The sequence below is a fragment of the Phalacrocorax carbo genome, chromosome 4 (assembly GCF_963921805.1).
Source record: "Phalacrocorax carbo chromosome 4, bPhaCar2.1, whole genome shotgun sequence".
NCBI classification, from domain to species: domain Eukaryota; kingdom Metazoa; phylum Chordata; class Aves; order Suliformes; family Phalacrocoracidae; genus Phalacrocorax; species Phalacrocorax carbo.
Window position 1 is genome coordinate 47,108,409 of NC_087516.1, and position 20,660 is coordinate 47,129,068.

At 36.7% G+C, this 20,660-nt stretch overlaps 1 protein-coding gene across 4 annotated transcripts in view; it reads right to left on the reverse strand.

Moving 5' to 3' along the window:
- GRIA2 (glutamate ionotropic receptor AMPA type subunit 2) overlaps positions 1-20,660 on the reverse strand; it is a 99,472-nt gene that overhangs the window by 6,271 nt on the left and 72,541 nt on the right. For all 4 annotated transcript variants that reach the window (XM_064449814.1, XM_064449812.1, XM_064449811.1 and 1 more), the window contains exons 8-13: positions 20,502-20,606; positions 19,675-19,785; positions 18,360-18,566; positions 17,480-17,850; positions 13,365-13,563; positions 1-100 (exon numbers count right to left, since the gene is read on the reverse strand). The exon at positions 1-100 is cut by the window's left edge and continues 148 nt beyond it. In XM_064449814.1, the coding sequence (XP_064305884.1) occupies positions 1-100; positions 13,365-13,563; positions 17,480-17,850; positions 18,360-18,566; positions 19,675-19,785; positions 20,502-20,606 (1,093 nt within the window). The remainder of the gene's footprint in view (positions 101-13,364; positions 13,564-17,479; positions 17,851-18,359; positions 18,567-19,674; positions 19,786-20,501; positions 20,607-20,660) is intronic.

Genomic DNA, 20,660 nt, shown 5'->3' on the forward strand with positions numbered 1-20,660 from the left:
GTACTCGAGCTACCCCTTCTGCTGTAGTCCTCACAAACACAGATGGTTCTGCACTTTTCATATAGGTCCACATTTTATCAAACACTGCAATTTTAGATCTCTGTGGAGACAATATGAAGCCTAATTAACTAATCTTTATGTAGACAGCAAAAGCACACCTGGGGAAATATGAGTAAGTCATTTTTAGGCAAGTTTATTACCCAGTGTTGAAAGATAGCACCGCCTACATTCTCTTTTTCTACTAATATTATGCTGTCATTGTATATTTGGGGTTTTGTAATATTTATATTTGTTAAAGATTTGAAGCAAACAGTGCTACTTCCACTTTATAAGAGGTGTGCCAGATTAAAAGAAAAGATCTATATTCAAACTTCTGCAAAGTATTCATCAGAAATTCACACTCGAGCAAGATCATAATCTTTTTTGCAGCTCTCTGCAGCTGTGCGTTACGCAAACGAGAGGTGAGCTAAATGTGTCAGCGGCACTAGAAAACTTCAGATTGCTCCACAGAGGAAACTAACATTGCTGTGAAACCTGAAGGGAATGTTAATAGTGAGGCACCTCTTTCAAGGTTGTTCTTATTTGTAATACTCCACATGCCTCAGCAACTTAACTCTGCAGGTCAGGGTGTTCTTTCAAAAAGATTGTTACCTGAAGTATGTTTCTTTTGCTTTAACCAATTGGTAGTTATAACTATAACTGGCAGTTTTAACTACCAACTGATTGTTATCTTTCAGCCTGGAAAAAATAGAGGAAAATAAAGTTTGCCACCTAGATGTCACAAAAAGGAAGCAGTGTTATCAAAGAAACAGCAGGCAGAATGGGACACAAGGCAAGTCACGGTCAGTAACAACCACCACTCGGAAAGAGTATATGAAGCTGGATTTCTCATATTGTCACATACTGTACAGTTCTAATGAAGATTTAAGAAGGCATAGGTTGATATCATCTCCCGCTATGTAAGCTGAGTAGAAAACCTACATGTGCTAACATTTCACATTCTACATTGTCTGATTAAAATATCTGTAACAACTACGAGGGTAGCTGACAATCAACTCTGAAGGAATTTCTTGAAAAAGACAACCTAAATTATTATATGAAGTAGACAATAAATGACCACCAAATGTAAGACTATGTTGCAGGTAACTCAGCTATTATTACATTTCTAGTTTGCTGTAGAAAACCAAGACCATTTGGTTTTGTAGTTATTTCAGTTCTCTGTGAGATATTACTATTATATGTGCAAGTATACCAAATCTGTACTATAAAATGTATGCCGTACGATGTGCTTCTCTAGTAGAGACATCTTGTAACATACACTTCCGCTATTCTGCTATAACATCTATAATCATACCATTTTAAAAATAAATGAGTCAACTATAAAACCAGAAGTAATGCCCTCACTATCTCCCAAGGCTTCATTGTTCTTGTAGTACGGCACTATCATTTTCCCAAACTTACCCTTATCTTCCTTCCAGAAATAGAGTCTAGGAAGATTTTGAAGCTCAGATTTTAACATGGACTCCATAGGTCTACTAGTATTAAAAGTTCTGGCAGTACTAAGAACCACTGAAAGTTCTCTAAACATCAAAATATTCCAACTGTTACCAGAATCTACATATGCATTGGCACAGCTGGTTTTTGAAAGTTCCCTTGCAGATCAGTTGTTGCATATTCTGATCTGTCGATCCACACATACTCAGTATACCTGTTAATATTAAAAGAGTTGGATAAACTCAGCATAATCAGAATGACTGAGAAAAAAACCTGTGCACTGAAGGCACAGTGGGTTTCTCAGATTCTTGGAACATCTGCCATATTGCATATGCACTGTTCTTGTTCCATCCAAGAAGATGCTAAAAAAATATGATCCTAAAAACTGCGCCATCTTTGAAAAGCCAGTTCACAAAATAAACTATCATTCTGTACTATAAGCTATCAGTAAAAATCCAATATTGCACCTTCTCTGCCTGTAATTTACACAATACATACACAGATACAGGTAAGTACCTCCAACAGATAGCAAATGGCATTCCATGTCTGAAAGAGACTCCCACCTGCAGATGCAGGTCAGTCAGGCCATTTAACATCTGACAAGCTCCATCAACTTCACCAGAGCATATATAGAAAGTCTAAATCCTAAGTGCATAGCTTTTTATCATCTCTTCCCTGAGCCCTGCTGCTGCCGCTCATTTCCCTGGAAGCAGAGCTACCAGTGTTTAGCTCTGCGGGGTGCTCAATCTCCTCGTTCCTTAGCCCACTCAGGCTTGGACTCAAAAGTCCCCAGCCTCATATGAAGGAGCTCAATCTTCCCTGAAATCTCATTCTCTGAACTTCTCTCTAATTAAACCCAGATGCCCCATCCTGTTTCCACCATAGGTCAACATTCATTTGGCAGCACACATCCAACTTGCTGCATGGGATTTACCACTACAAACTAAGAATTAGTCATCAAGCTTCTGACAGTGTTATAAAAATGATAAATTACCATAGGTTTGCTTTATAAAGCTTTATAAATGGGGAAGCTTAAAGTTGGTTTAGAGCTGTCTTACATGGTTCAGTTCAACCCGAGGCAGACAACATATATCTGGGTGCCTGCCACTACAACTTTCATTAGAAGGCATTTGGATCCCATGGTGTAGAAAAGGTTATGCTGACATTTAAAACATTATTTTCTTCTTGTACCAACGTTCAAATACTAAATAAGCATTCTTTATTCCAGTTAGTTAACTGTCATGAACAGGCTCATAAACTGACCTAACTGCCTCTTATTATTCCATTGTTTCCTGGTTTATTAAAATTACCTTTTACAGGTTTTGTTATATATCAAGCAACAGATGTCTAGTAAGATCTGGTCTGGTTTTGCCATTCGACATCACTAACATGCAGCTCCCCATTTCCCGTTGTCACTTGACAGAAATCTGATCACAGTACGTTAAGTGGGAAGGATGAGGGAAGCTCCATGACAGACTGAGGGGCTGGTGCTGGACAACTGAATGGGAAAAGGTGCAAGGAACAGATTTCCCCAATGGTCAAGTGTTAAGAAGAAACCTCCCACTAGATGGCTCACAGGGTCCTTGCAGTATAAATGAATGTAGGAGTACCTGACCCAACAACCATGAAAATAAAAATCTGTAATGAAAAATGTCATCAGAAAACAGAAAATTTGCCATGACTGCACAGTCCTCTGCAGCCATGAACACTGAAAAACATCAGGTTTCATCAGGAACTCATACAGCGCAGAGTCTTGATCTCTACCTAGTCTAGACTCATAAAAAATAAGAGCAGCAATGAGCCACTATCCAGGGGATACTTGTGACTTCTAAGGTTTTTGTTTATATTGCTACACAATATATTTAGTAACACATTCTGTTTTCAGAACTGTGTCATTTTATTTCCTTCATTATTTTGTTTTCAGAATTTGTGTTTTATTTGAAAGGCAGAGCTAAAGGATGTAGAAAAGGGCAGTGTTAAGAGACCTTCATCTACCATTCTGTTCACACACTCACACACACTCACTCACAAAGCCAACATTAACTATCAGATAAAAAAAACCACGTACACTTATCCTAATTCAAATATATATCCTAATTCAAATACATTCCAGGAAAAAAACACATTACATTCTTATTTAAATCTGGCCAGTGTTATAGTTGACCATATATTTTATTCCTATGCAAATGATCTTCACTTCCTTTAACTGCACTTGGAAAAGCATACAGTCACCAGCAATAGCAGACTAAACCATGAGTAAACACAATTCTTGTGAATGCAGGATGCCCAATGTGCAACTTGGCTTTCACATCTCTTCCCTATATGCTCTTTAGACTGGATATAAGGACAAAAATTTTTACAATGAGGGTGGTGAAACATGGGAACAGGTTGCCCAGAGAGGTTGTGGATGCCCCGTCCCTGGAAATATTCAAGGTCAGGTCGGACGGGGCTCTGAGCAACCTGATCTAGTTGGGGATGTCCCTGCTCACTGCAGGGGGGTTGGACTAGGTGACCTCTAAAGGTCCCTTCCAACCCAAACCGTTCTATGATTCTATGATTCCTTCTTTAATGATACGAAAAATCTAGAAGGATGGCAGTGCTACATAAAAGCACCCAACCTTTTATGATGCAATCCAAACAATGGAACTATTGTAGACTGCAGATGAGAATAGGGAAATAAACTACACTGCTCTTAATTACTGTGGTTCATTGCTATTGCAAGATGACACTTCAGTGCGTATATGAAATGTTAAAAGTTAATAACAACTTTGGTGTTACAATCAACACCAACATGACAGTACAGGACCCTAATATTCACCACTATTTACCACTTCTATGAAAATACAATAACTGATACAAAAACACCCCAGAAGCTACACTTTTTTTTTTAACATCGTGTCACCACTGAGCATCGTGACTATGAAAATTATTATTATTATTACAAAGTACATGTTCCATTTAAATGTAAAATACTGCCTTCATTAAGAAGCTCATTAGGAAATTAAATTATGCAAAGCTTTATCAAATTAATTAACTGTATTTTGTGGGTCATCAGATAACTTTTCCATTTTGTCATTCAAAGACCTAATATTCTTAAAATGGGGTGCCGTAATTAGTATGTCATTGACAGAAATAGTTCCTCAGACTACAACATTCTACTAGACGATGATCTTGTACTGCAGGACCAGAACTTTAATTCTCAAATATGGTTTGTGTAGCTATCTTGTTGTCCTTCTATACTGAATAAAAAGACGGGAACTGGTATTGCTGCCAATAGCTAGAAAGTGTAACAACAAATGAATCTTGCCAATTTACACAGTAAATCAGTTACTGATACACCCCAAAACACAGAAAAGGACAAAGCTAATTTCTAAGACTCCTTAATTAACTCAAGATTAAGCATTTTAAAATACTAAACTTTGTTTATACTGGGTGAATACTTTAAATTGAATGGAAAAATATATATTTTGGAATATATTGACAATTTTATTCAGTACGGGTAAAAATTTGTTACATGTTCTTAAGATGTAGTTTTATGGCTTTCCAGCTTCCATTACTTTACTGAGCTATTTAAAATACTTTTTATATATTTGGTCTTATTAGTAAAAATTGTAAAACAATCTATCTCAAGAACTTATTCCTCAAAAGCCTATTAAAATAATTTTCCACACGAAGGCAGATATGAGAAGACACTATGAAAGTACAAGACAAGGACCTTATGTCATCATCAAATTCTTTATGTGATTTAAAGAGTTAAGTGTTCAAGAAGGCTTGTCTAACAAAGTGATGTTAAAGTTTCAAGACCATTTAACTACTGTTAAAACGCTTGCTGAAATGGCCCCTCCTCCGAGACTTACAAATTTCAGTTTCAACAGAATCTAAATTCCTCCCCATCATTCCGCATATTAATAAAATCAAAGCAGACCATTTAAATTTAATTCCATTAAAAACACAGATACATGTCACACAACTTAATTTTTACAATAATGACCCAAATCCTTCTATTGTTTTTGAAGTGCTGGTCAAAGGAAAATCCACCGTCCACTCCTAGAGCTAACTTTAGTGCAATAAACCTGCTGATAAGGGGACAGCTATACTAGAGCCGTGTTGCAGTATCTACTACTGCAGCGTTGCTACCTCATCATAATACAAATCTAGATTTGTAAGCAGGATCTTGATTTCATCAGGGGAAACCTGAGAACGTAAAGGAAACAGAATGTAGTATAAACAGAACTGGGGGGGGGGGGGGGGGGGGGAGCAAACAGCAGCAGATTTTCAAATGTCGCAAGTGAAAAAGAATGGGAGAAAGGAAAGTAAATCTGTTGTGTGGTCAGAAGAAACGCAGAGAACAAAGACAATCTACACATAGGACCATAATCTAAACGTATACTTTAGCTTTGTTTTTGATGAGATTAATGTGAAGGATGAATAAGCAATAGGAAGGAGGGTACAGAAATGGAAATGATCAAAACAAGACAGCTGCAAACCACAAATAACTTATTGCACCCATACTGGGAGAGGGAGGATAAACTAAATCCAAAACTACAAAAGCACTTTCTCAAGCAATCACAGATTCTGTAGTGTACTGAGGTGCTATTACCACAGTCTAGAACCATTAGCACACTGCCTGGACTTAAGAATGAAAAAGCATTCAAAGCAACTGCAGCTCTTTTGGTCTGAAGTACTGCATGGCATACACAGCTTCAGATGATGTTTTAGAGTATTGAATTTGAATATTTGAATACAGAAATGACTAGGATTTGTAGTAAAAGGAAATTGGGATATCAAAATATATCAAGCCAGACAATGAGAAATTATTTATTTTTATACATGAGAAGTGGAAAACTCTGAGAACTAGAATGATAGAAATGAAATGAAACTTTCCTGTTCAAAAGCACGGTCCAGCACTTTGGGACCAATATGAAAATCTGCAATAAAATGGAAGACCTTCAGTTGGACAAAACCAGAAGAAAGGCCAATCTATCTCTATGATCAAAATTATTGCCAGCAGAGACTGTGACACAACTGGGAGAAAAAGAAATAATAATGCCTTTGTACAAAGCATTGCTGAGATCTCAGATGGCATACAACGTACACTTCTGTTCACAAACATTCAGGAACAATTAATTCAAACTGCAGCACACACAGAGAAGAGCTATGAGGTGACTGGGGACCAAAATGCCTTGCTTGGACATCAGGAATAGGTATAGTTTTGTTGATAGAAATGAAAGTTTAGAAAAAAACAGACTTGCTCTGTATTAATGCATCAGGAAAAAAAAAAAAAAACAAAACACTGAGAAGACGAAAAAATCTACACAAGAATTATTAATGTACTGTAACAACTGACGATAAACTAGTTACAAATACATTTAGGCTGGAAAATAAAAGAACATTTCAAACCATAACAAGAGTGGTATTATGGAATGATCTGCCCTAGGAGTAGCGCAACAACTTATACTCATTTATACTTATTTTAGTGTGTATGGATTTAAAAAATAAATCACACAATACTGGAGAATCCTCAAACTATGCTGTTGCAAATTCATTTGGGCCCAGCACAAAATTACCTACCACACAGCATACTTTGATTAGAACATCTGAGAAAACTTGACAAAAACTTGAAAGAGAAGATCAAGGAATAATATATTTCTTTCATCAGACACAATCTGCCCTTACAAACAAGGAAGAAAAATTCTATTAGAAAGGAATAAATTTTATTTTTAATAAATATTATGCAAATACTAATATGAAATTGTACTTTCTGAGTAGTATATATAACAAGGTTTCTGAAGCATCACAGTGTTTCGGTCACTAGGCTCACTGAGCTGTCTGCAAAAGACTCTATTTGGGGTAATGTGGAGAGACAAAAAAATGAAACCTGGAAAATAACAGTCATGCTTTGAAGAAAAAAAGACATTGATTACTACATTCTTTCTTGTTAAATGACTTTCACAGTGGCCTAAATCAACTCTTTTGTGTGTTGCTCAGATGTAAGGACCTCAAAAAAACAAGAAAACAACTGAAAATGAATCACTTGAACCCTCTAGACCACAAAAAAATATAACTATATCTTCACGAATAAGCTATTGGATGCAAAGGGCAGTCTTTCCATTGTCTCAGTGCTCAGATCTACCTCTCTTCAGTGTTTCAGCTACACACCTTTTTTTCTGTCAAACTTAAAAAGCCAAACCCTTACTCTTTAATCATATCTCCTTCACTGATTCATAAAATGCCAGTCCTGTAGCTTCTCCCTCTTAAGGTACCACGTAGAGTCCGTGGTAAAATAGATTTCATAACTGAGTGTTTTGTCTCCTTTGCCTCTCAAAGGTTTCTGTGGAGCTAGTCAAAATATAACTCTGGAAACATATGTTCTATAATTCTTCTATATCTTAGACTTCAAAAATTGAGGCTGAGGTATGATTCATAATTTTTTACCTCAATTCGAATTAAAAAATATCAAAGTGTTTCTTTGCTTCTCACTGGTATTAGAGATTTCTGGTGCAGTTTTTTTAGAAGCTTGAATATCTTGAGGAGCATAAAGACAGATTAAGGTTCATAAACAGACTGCTCTGTGGGTTGGTTTGGTTTTTTTTTTTGCATAACCTCTTGTAATACAATCATAAAATTAAATACCTTTATAAGTTTAAAAAATATTTCAAAGTACTTATAAATCTAGAAGCACTGGATTGTGTTGAAGATCCTCAGAAAAGACAATAATACTACTCTTCAGGCCAAATTTTCTTTGCCTCCCAAGAGACAACACTTTTGCAGGAAAAATGACTCCCGGGGTCTTCTCAGCTCTTCTTATGTTTGTTGGTGGCTTTTCACTACGGAACAGAACTTCTTTATAAGGCAAAAAGGATTATCAGCCTCCCGACGTTTCTCCCATGCCCAACTTTTCTTTCTCGAACTCTTGTCTCTTAAGGAAGAATAAGTAATGCTTGCAGAGTCTTTTCAGTAAAAGCTAAAGAATACTTCTTTGTTATAGAGCAGTTCTGCTTGCTTTTACGTTGGCAGAGGATCTACTCTTAAAGGCCACCAAAACAGAACTAAACAGGTTGGTCTGTCCATGTTGGTGATTTTCAATAAAAACTAATGCAGACAGGAAGAATGTGAATTAGTTTAATTATTGCTCTGCACCTCATTTTTTGTTTTTTGAGATGCCCTCTTACCTTACACAAGGGACTAGTTACAATTCATCTTTTAAAGTGGAAAAAAGGTGGTATGACTGATTTCATTTGTCTATCAGGTTTGTACATATTTTTGATGAACAGAGCTAGGCATACAGCAAAAACATGACTGAATTTTAAAAGTAATTATCTTTTGTTCTCTTTGTATCACTTTGATATTAATTTTCAATCTGCCTTCAAGCAGGTGGAAAGCAGGGAAGTATTCCAGTGAATGTTAAGCATGCATACTTACGCAGTTGTACTTTGTTTCTTTCTTCAAGTCCCACAGCCCGTGAAAGTAAGCAAGGCAACTTCAGGAATTAACACATATAGACAATGCCTTAAAATTAATTTCTGCAGTGTTATGTGGGCAGTAGTCTGTCTTCTTGGGTTAGTGACTTTTTTTTTCCTCTTCAGAGTTCAACTATGTGTCTTGGTTAATGCATACATCAACTGCATTTACAGCAGCTGCTGAGAATTCTCTGAAGGCAAAAATACCGTGTGACTGTGGGTAGTGTCAACAGTACATACCAGAGTGATGAAATTCCACTGCCCCTCCATTTACTGCTCCATCAAGTAGTATCTGTGATCTGGCAATTATAGACGTGATGCACCTGTACAAGATCAACTGAAATGACTCCTGGATCTTCCAAGCTGTGCTTGCAGTCCTATTCATTCTCACCACTACAATCCACTACTGATTTGAGAAGAATGATGCACTTCTGGAAAACCACAGCCACACACATTTTCTTCAATGTTTTGCCCATTACTTCAGGTTGTAAACCCAAGAGAAAATGCAACAGCAATGCACTATATATCTTTGTTTAGGCTTTCAGTTGTGCTAAGAACTCTAAAAGCACTATCGCTAAGACAAAGACACTAGTAAGTATCAGAAGTGTAAGTATCCCAACTCAGTGGAACAGAACTCTCAAGACTTGGATCGTACTCACAGTTCTGCTAGTAGCAACTCTGAGATCTGGTATTTACAAACATACAATTGAGAGACCCGACAGATCTGCCAACAAAGAAAAATTGCGTATCTATCTATAACATTATGACTAAGAAGTAACAGTTTCCTGCTGATGTTTACTGCCCAGTAAAGCTCTGTCACTACATTTTTCTTTTTTTTTCTTTTTGAAATACTGTTAAACCCTTTATTTCTGCACAGATGTTTTCTATGTAGGATGTAACAAGCTTCTGCTTCTCATCTTAAAGCAGCCCTAGGAACACTAGAGTACAATGCCTTTTCATCCCTTTTTCTCAGTTACATATCTTGATTCAGTGCCAACTGATGCTCTACTCACTGCTGGCAAGAATATCTCCTGCTAGGTATGCACTACCTTTAAATCTAGGGAGTATGTACATAAAATAATGTAAAATGCAAAGGCAATGCTTCTTTTGTCATGAGTGCCAAGGCTGTTATCTCCCAGTCAGGTGGTACAGACTAGCTTGTACGCCTACTCCAATACTGTCTGTAGGGTGTGTGGTGAACCACTATCTTTCCTCCACCTGGGCTCTTCTAACCTATATCTGGATCACTCTATTCACCGTGGTAGCCACTGGAGCCAGCCACAGCCATTGCAGATATGAACTAGAAAGTACCGACCGTAGGTAGCTGGAAGACTAGGATCCTAAGACACAACAGAGAACAAGCTAATGTGACATCCCTGACATACCTAGGCTAATGTAACTTCTCAACAAGCTCATGTCATTTAAGAGATCATAGAAGCTGGACAAAGACTTGAATCCACCTCTTTCAATAAACACGCAAACAGATATTCAGATATTCAGCATAGGATTCTTTGGCTGACTTTCACCATCTAGCTTACTGCTGAGAATTCCTTTTTGGAGAATCCTGAGCAACACCTCTTTTTCACTTATTTAAAGTATTATCAGAAAACATGTTATAAAGAATATTCAGTTTACTGTTCTCATTTTCCACTATACAGTGATCCCTAATTTTGTGCTGTTACAGAAATTAGGGCTCTACTACTGAATATTTAGGTCCAGTATACATTCCACCAGTAGAAAACAAATTGGCAAATAGTGCCACTTCTTGAAAAGGAAACAGACTAACTGTGAAAAAACCCCAGTGTTTCTTTTAATTCATGACAGTGACAGAGAAAAAGCCAGTCCATTTTAGCTTGCCACTAGAAAAATACTCAAGTTGTTTCCAGCTGTTCAAAGGATTTGTGTCCTAATTTCAGGTCATATAAAAATCACACATCCACTCCAGTACAGTCACCATGCAGAAATACTCTGGGTGAAATGTTACTCTCCTTAGTGCTAGACACTGCTTTCACATTGCCTTCAGCAGAGAGAGTTTCATTCTTGAAACTTGAGTTTCAGGTCTCCTAGAAAGAAATTCTGACAGCTGTTATGTCTTGAAAAATAACTGGGCAAGTTTAAGTGATTTTTAGCAAATAGTCTCAGGCCAAGAATTTGCAATACATACAATGCACCAATTTGTTTGTGAAAGAAATTGCTGAGAAGAAATTTTCAGAGATCATTACAGCCTTGTTTGTGCAGAGGCAAAGCTAATTTAACAAAAGGCGAAGAATACGCCCTCTACACAAACTCCCCCTGACTCTTACAAAAGTAAGTTATTGATGGACAATATATTGGTGGACAACAAGCTGACCATGAGCCAACAATGTGCCCTTGTGGCCAAGAAGGCCAGTGGTATCCCTCACCTGCATTAAAAGGAGTGCGGCCAGCAGGTCAAGGGAGGTTCTCCTCCCCCTCTACTCTGCCCTGGTGAGACCACATCTGGAGTACTGTGTCCAGTTTTGGGCCCCGCAGTTTAAGGACAGGGAACTGCTGGAGCAAGTCCAGTGGAGAGCTACAAAGATGATGAGGGGACTGGAGCATCTCTCGTAGAAGGAAAGGCTGAGAGACTTGAGTTTGTTCAGCCTGGAGAAGAGAAGACTGAGGGGGGATTTCATAAGTACCTATAAATATCTAAAGGGAGGGTGTCAGGATGATGGGACTAGGCTCTTTTCATTAGTGCCCAACGACAGGGGCAATGGGCACATGTTGGAACACAGGAAGTTCCACCTCAATATGAGAAAAAACTTCTTTCCTGTGAGGGTGCCAGAGCAGTGGCACAGGCTGCCCAGGGAGGTTGGAGTCTTCTTCCCTGGAGACATTCAAAACCCACCTGGACACGTTCCTGTGCCCCCTGCTCTAGGTGTGCCTGCTCAAGCAGGGGGTTGGACAAGATGATCTCCAGAGGTCCCTTCCAACCTCTATCATTCTGTAATTCTGTGATTAATGCACAGGTAATCACCAGAAACACTAGTTGTGTAAAAGTGTAATTGGAAAGATGTATATATATGTTATGAGCACGAAAACTATATACTGATGCGTGAATGCACAAACGTGGTTTGTTTTAAAAGAAAGCCTAAAAATATCTAAAGAGAAACTATTCAAAAGAACTGACCTACTGTTAGTTAACATTCAACCCCCAGTATAGCCATGATCTAAAAGGTTTATGCTCCCAAAACCAGAAACACATGCCTGTATGCCTCTAAATGCTTCTAAACACTCCTAGCACAAACCTGATCTCATTTTTACTAGCTTATACAGCTGATGTTAGTTTTGGTTTAGCCAACAGGAATGCAATCAGCATCAGGTCTTATTACTGGACCTATCATCAAAATCAGAAAATAATACTTTTCTACAGTTGAAACAAGTATGGTTCCTATTTAGTACGTCATCAGTTAGGTATGCATTACAGTACCCAGTGAAAACCACAATCTAACAGTTACTGCTCTAGCTATACAGTACATAAAAAATATTTGTGAGAACTTGTTTCATTTCACTTCATGGCAGACTATGTTTGAAATGTAAATGTAATTTTTATAACTATTTTTAAATAAATTTTGTTTAAACCTAACACTATCATCATCCATGGAAAAACATGAAAACAACAGGTTTTTCATATTTGTAGCACTTCAGATCCACTTCCATCTTACAGGGAGAGACACACAGACAAGGCAAAACAGTCACAGTGTTTTTCCCAGGAGCCTTAGTGCCTTACTCATTTGCTGGGTAGATTTCACCATGTAAGCTGGTGTCTCAAGGGCAGCCTGAGACTCACACATTGGAAGTCTCATGCATTTTTAAAACTGAAATACACAGAGGTACAAGGTGAGGACGGACAGGCTTCCAAGGCATTACTGTAATGCCAATACAAATAGTAACCATTTTCAAAAGCAGGCATGGATTTACTACAGCAGCCAACACAGTTGTATCCATTCCCCATCCATAAGCTTGAAAAATCATGTGAAATACGTATCAGAACATGACTGTGCACCTTCCTATGTCCCTACTCAGTACCTAAAATATAGCACAGACATTAAATAGCCATGTTTATAATCATTAGCTCCTGTCTTACAGCTTAGATGAAAGACATCAACTCCCTTCTCTGAACATATCTTGTTTTTTACTTTACAGTGGAATATTTTTTAGGTAATTCCTTGCAGCCACTTTTCCTCTGCATATTTATAATGACCCTTATATTTATGTATACGTAATAAAATGTAAGGATAACAACTAAACAAAACACTTATACTTGTGAGTTAGGCTGCATGTATCACATTTTTATAGCAACCTTTTAATAAAGCCTAGGGAAACACATTTACATGAGTGACGGCCTATTTAAAACAAAACAGAAATCTAAAAAGTAGAAATTCTTACCCTAAAAAACTCTTTAGTGGAGCCAGAATCTAATGTCCCATAAGCAATTTCTGTTTGCTTGGAAAGATCCTCTGCACTTTCAATAGGAGACACCATCCTCTCAACCGTCAGGAAGGCAGCTAAGTTAGCCGTGTAGGATGAGATTATGATGAGGGTAAAGAACCACCACACACCTCCAACAATGCGCCCAGACAGGGATCTAATAACAAGTATGAAATGGATTTGTAAAGTGAAATGAAAGTCCTAAAAAGGAACACATGTTATCAGTTTTATGCAAATGATGCATTATATTATAGGGAAGCATTTCAGGCTATCTCATAGTGCAGCGCTGCATGATAACCAGACGGGTACCAGTGCATACTCCACTACATCTCCTGCACTTGGCTGAAATCAGGACTCTAGAGTTTACTTTAGGGAGAATTTAGTGATCCAGTTCTTCAAAGTTCTGAGCATCCTGAAAGGAAACCGCTCCCATTATAATGTGCCATATTTAACACATAACCTTGCCATTCCCTCTGAAGTGAATTTGCGTGACATGAAGAGGATCGCACAAAATCAGTGAAACACTGTTTTCAGATAAACCATTATGCACTTAAAAATTAAGTGCCTTTAGCTTGCTTATTTTCCTAAGACATTCAAAGACTGATTTCCACAAAGCAATGGCTTACGCTGCTGTAGACAATCTACACTAAGAAACAAATAGCATTATTTGCAGTAAAAACTGGCCCAGGGAATATCCATAAACTAAAAAGTGTACACAACTTTTGAAAGATACAAGGATTTAACAAACTGAGGACTGAACATGAAACAATCGGTGACAATACAGAAAAATGGTGAAGAAAGTATATCTTTAAATAATAATAATAATCTGATGTTTTTAACTGCAGCAGGTGGGCTCTTATGGATCTTTGTTTTGCATCTCCTGCTCAAGAAGAGAGAAGAAAAGAGAACTCAAGAAAATATATAAAACAGCACAGAGCAGACAACTAGAGAAATTAAATGATCGTCAATACTAGAAAACCAATAGAATTATTGATACTGCCATTATTGTCAAACTTGGTATTTTTTTAAATGATCCTTTAAACTTTGAAATTACTTACTACTTTGTTTCCAAACAAGACATTATAGGAAGGAGTACATAATCTTTGGAGATGTGCTTAATTATTTGGCAGAAATGTGCATGTAGTTGAAAGTCTAGTACTAAGGCGTTGTAGTAGCTTAGGTATGTCTTGATGTGTCTCCTCTATCTATCAAGTAAACAAATTAGAAATCATTTACCCAGCCTACTGTATTATGAATGAGATTTCAAACTAATTCTGACAAAATATTTTTATATATATATAGACATAGATATAACTATGCATATATATACACACACTTTAAAACATGATAGTTATGTAAACCTGATTTATCAAACTGGGAACACAAATAAATAGAACCAATTATGGATAAATTATTTTTACTAATTACTCTTGTAAAAAATCTCTGGGATAATTCAAACATGAAAAGACTTATTCCATGTCATAGTAGACTCACTAATTCACTCTACTACATGAAAATCAAGTCAGATAAGGTCCAGAATATGTTATTAAAAAGGACCATAGAAAAGAAATGATTTCAAGTTCCTTCTAAACTGAGATATTTTGACATGGAGGTAATCCGAGTACAAAATAATTCTACAATTAAAAGATTGAATTATATGATAAATACATATTTGCAAGGTAATATCTCTGAGAATGTGCATTTAATAACTGCTGATTTTATGGCACTTTATATTGTATTGATGACATCTGTTATAAATGATAATACAAAAGCCCATGATCTGTCAGCAAAGTCGCTACTGACTTTGTAAAAAAAGAATAAGCTCAGTGCCAATCCCACGTGACATTTTGAGTGTCAATTGTATTCAAAATTTTCCCATAAGGTCTGTCCCAGTTAAATAATTAATTTCTTTTTTGATACACATTTCAAAAGGTTTCTAAAGATTGGTAATTATACGCCAATATGAACCCACAATTGTACAAGCACCTCATCCCTCAGATCATTAAATATGAAAATAACAATTTCTGTGCACAATTATCCAAATTTGTGCACTATGCTTTATACTTACAAAGGTATTACATGGCAGTACTGAGAGTACACTCACACCTCAAAAAAGATGAAGAAAACTTTGCTGATTTATCATTATCGTATCACTATTCTGTTCTGTTCTGTTGTTTCTGTGCTATAAGGCAACATGGGGATTACTACTGCAGACCAGTTTCCAGGTGGTCCAGTCTTACTCAATACCACCTTCTATTTCAGAGTCAGGAAGCCCTACTTACTTGTCCACGCTACAATTCTTACAGTGCTTGCCACTTTTATTAGAGAAATTATTGTAGCAGTAGTGCAAAACTTATCTTCACAAAGACATTTTACTGATGTCTGAAGAGATTCCTTTTCATATCTGCTCTAATTTATTTGTAGGGAGTTCAAATTCCATAGTGATGGCTTTGATGCAAGAACAAAAATAACTGAGGTGTTTTCAGCCCTTTTCTATTTTTATAATAAACAGATAATATAGAAACTAACTGCTTTCCTCAAAAATATGTTTGTAACGAAACAAAGTGCTGTTAAGCACCTCACTGACACTAAATCTTGAATCTCCAAAATTATTAGTTTCATGCACCTTTTACGATGACCATTTACTATCATTATTCTTACACCACCTTTCAAAAGTTATCAAACCACGCACAACAACTGTCATGCTTCAATAGCCAGTAGAATAATAATAATAAAAAAGAAAAGATCGTAATTCTACTATGGCCTTGATTCAATAAAAATAATTTTGTAGCTAATAGAGGACTTTTCAGACAAATAAACCTGTGAAGAGTGCAATCAATACAAAAACCCCAAAGGACCGAAATTAACACAGCTTCTCATGACCTGAAATGATTAGCTCTCTCTTCACTGTCTTGTTTGTTGTATACAATTCTTATGGTGTTATATGCCAAATCTATTGCATTTTTCATCATAAAGACTGGCATATCTCACTGTGATATGCCAGCCTTTACACAGAATTGCTAAAGTTCTCACACCACAAATGCTCTGCTATCTTTGCAGTAGAACAACTTGAAAACCTGCTGTTGCCTTTTGGGATGCACAACTTAGATATAAGAAATGCTCCCTTGGTGTGATTCATTTTGCACAATAGCCACTAGACTCACTAGACATTGACCTGATCCCTGTTTTACTTTAGGATGTTTAGAAGAAAGTTAAATTGCTTAGTACAATTAGGTAGGTCTTCTGATTTGATTTCCTTAAACCCAGTTGCCCTATTTCTCTTGTCACTATAGTTCCTTCAAGCGACAAGTACTTATTTAGCTACCTACTTACAACTTTGCTGAATCAAGGCTAGAACCACTTGTGCACAGGAAAATAGAATATTTAATGAGCTGCAAAGAAATTAAGTGCTTTACAGTTGTCCCTAATGAAGTAGGTGAAAATCCATGAGGAATTAAGCATTTATAAACTGGACCTTCAAATTCAGTTTAGCGACATCCTTTGTGACTTTTCTAAAACGAGGCCATGGAAAAACAGCAGTGTTCTGCAACTATTCACATGAAATTAGAGTCACCACGTTACTTTTATTTCCGTTCAAGGCTCTCCTGTAGGAAAACAAGGAGTTAATAACTGTTTTATGACACATAGTGAGTTTTAGAGGGAACACGCTGCCTGCGTAGCTCGTGACTGGTATGTTACCCTTTCTTCCCATTACAGTTGTTGTGAACCATATGCACTGTCAACTGTAAAATGGGAATATGCAGCAAAAACACGGTACCCCTCCAAGAAGGCATGGAATGACTTGAACCTTATGCATTTTACAGTCTCTGTATGGTGTATATAACTTCACTTAGCAAGTGTATGATCGACATTAAGACAACATCGATCAAATACATCATGACCCTACGTCACAGACAACTGCTTTTATTCCAAGAACTTTTGTGATTTTAGGGAGGGAAAAAACAGAGTAATTAATTTCTTTCCGAGAGTGAAAATATATGCACCATGAACCTCCTCCGGCTGAGATGGCTGAGACTAAAAATGCACAAAGTTGAAATGGGCGAGCAACCAACCTTGGCGAAATATCGCATCCTTGCTGCATAAAGGCACCCAGGGAAAACCAGAGACTATTAAATATCCCAAATTCATTAGTTGATTCATTAGTTTGCGTTTCTCTTCCATCTTCAAATTCCTCAGTGTGCCACTCGTATGGGCTAAATCTGCTGACCAGGAATAAAACTACACTGACCCCAATGTAGGCAAAAACAATGCACATCCAGATTTCATATGCTAACGGATCAAGAAATGAAAACACTCCTGGCTTGGACTTCTGAGGCTTCTTGATCATTATTGATATCCCCAGGCTCATAAAGGGCTTTGAGAAGTCAATCACCTCTTCTCTCACCAATGTTATAGTTAATGGAGCGATTGCAATATCGGCTTTCTGTAAAAGAAGAAAAAAGCAGATAACAGCTAATAAAATGATCACAACAAAGAATGGTTTAGTTTCTACTGCGTTTCACAAACGGAAAATAGGACAGCAGAGACACCAGCAAGATTAGTTTCACCAAGAACACCCTATGAAGAATTTAAGAAATATTTAGATTAAACTCTACTTATTGAAATACATATAACCACATGGCTGGCGTATTCCAAGCTTCCCTTTTTACACATGCCCTTTTAAAGGTATATGACATTTAAAAGTGTTAGTAAAGTATTTTGCCTTTCACCTGGTCAGATGGATGAAATATGCACTCATTTCCCCCCAACTTCATTTGCCTTTAAAAATATAATTCCATGCTTCACTTTCAAAATTTTTTATGCCAACTCAAGTTACTAATTCTCTATTACAGGAATTAGATAATTTTCCTCTGCTCTACAGAGAAAACCAAACCAAGTCCCATTCCTTCTATCAGTCATCTTTAATGGCTTCATTATAAAAGATTTTCTTACCCCATAAACAAGTTCTCCAACCATCCCATTCCAGATTTTCGTGTCTGCATCCCTCGCCCCATACTTGCCATCCCCAACAATTGTGAGCTTATATTTGAATCCACAGTGTTTAGCAATTTCTGTAGCTAAGTCCACACAGTAGCCCTCATATCGATCATTTCCTTCAAGCATTTCGTGATTTTTCTTCATCATGACGTATGGGGACTCCTGCACAGAAAGAACTTGCCTTAGCTACTTGGTAAAGAGACACATGTATCAGTTGTGTGCTTCATAGATTAATATGTTTCCTTTTACATGTGAAACAAAGAGAGAAGATAACATCTGAATAATACATGCTATGTATATGTTAGCTGTTAATTATTAATGTGACACGTCCTTCACACATTTAAAAGCTGCATTCTCCACAGTCATATACAAATAACAATACTTACAGGTGTAGTGATTCCCAGCAGTATGTTAATAATGACCATGAATGTTAACAGGAGTTATGCATTCAGAGAAGAAAGAGTAAGTTCCAAAATCAGTTTCTCTCATACAGTTTGGATGGAAGAAGGCAAAGGTATTTAGTTGCTTTTGTTGTTGTCTTAATATAAGAAAATTCTTTCCTATTTCACAACCACATCCCTCCCTGGGAAAACACTTCAGGCTCTCCAGGCTATATCTTCATTAAGTTACTACACAAACAATAGGTAAGATATCTGTAACTATGCAGTAAAGTTCTATCATCAGCAAAACTTTTGATGAGTTGTAAGTCGCATTAAAGTAATGTATCTCCTCTTTGTTCAGTTGTTACGGAATTATTCCTGCATCCTGCAAAATCCCTATGCTAGCCTGTGACTCCTCCAAATGGATGAAGAAGCTGTGTAACTTACAGAAAAATGCCATTCTATGACAGTACATAACATTATTTTCTAGACAACTTTTAATATTTTATTTTACACTTCACCAACCCATAGCAGCTATGATTCTGAAGCATAAGAACCAGTCTCTTTCCAGCTTGGCAAAATCCATTTTCTAACACTAACACTATGTTTCTGCCTCTCAGACAAAGTGCTCTCCTTTGAAAGCAGGTATTTCATTTTCAGGTCTAAAAATTTTAACTTTCTAGGATATTCAATCAATGACCATTTGTCTTCTACAGAACAAAACTGCATACTGAATCACATATTTTTCCTTAATTTCCAGATTTTATTTTGTATCATGAGTAACAGGTCACAATGTCAAATAATAAAAAGACTATATTTAACTAACGTAATGATGAGAAACAAATCACTGTAGGACACACTGTCTTCTGACAAAATATGAGGTTAATTACCAAAATAGTGGTGACAATAATAGTCTTATTCTCTAGTCCTGAAGATTCATTTCCAAGAGGGCCATCAAGAGGATTCACAACCATTTTGTCCACTTCACTCCAATATCCAATCTAAAGAGAGTTTATAGGATGCACAGACACCAGTGAATATGAACTTTCATAGAAAAGGTAAAGCATGTTATTACTATGCCCTTGAATTATGCTCAGAGAATATATTAGCTATGGATTTACCAGTGTAAATGTTTCTATTTATGTAGTTAAAAACTTTAACAAATAGTAACAAGATTGAACTAATGACATTTGTTCGCATTCACTTGTCTAATACAGGTACACCATTTTCATTCACATATTTACAGGTTTTAGTATCAACATCACACACTGTAGGATTGAAAGGGTTATGAAATACTCCAGATTAAGAAGATGTGAGAAACTGGCTTTTCCTGAAAGGTTTGGAATTAGAGCAGAAAGATAATCACGTTTAAAGAAACACCACTAAAAAGCTGTATTCTGCATTTGTCATTCAGAAGCATATTTCCTCAATTACTGGCTTACATTCAGCAATTCAGATCAGAAAGCAAAAAGTTTAATCCACAAAATTGAAAGGAAAATACTCTTAAGTAGTACTTACCAGAAATAACACCTTGTATTTGTTAGAAAGAAATAATACATGTTTTTACTTTGTTCTGCAAGACCACTGTAGAAGACACCTATGAATAAATATTATCCCAACTCATGCTTTAATTAATCTATAGTTTTCCATTACCTACCTTAACCCGTTGCTTAGCATGGTAAAACCTTTAAAGACACTGTTAGACAATTCAAATTACCTTCCGAGGACCAGTACTTTTGAGTTCCATGATGTTTATTGTAAAATTGATTCTCTTGCCATTCTGATCAAACTTTATATTCCCTGTTAGACCCTCCACCTGAACCTATATAGATAAAGATGAAAGTGGTAGAAGAATTAATTTTGTTTCTTTTTAGAA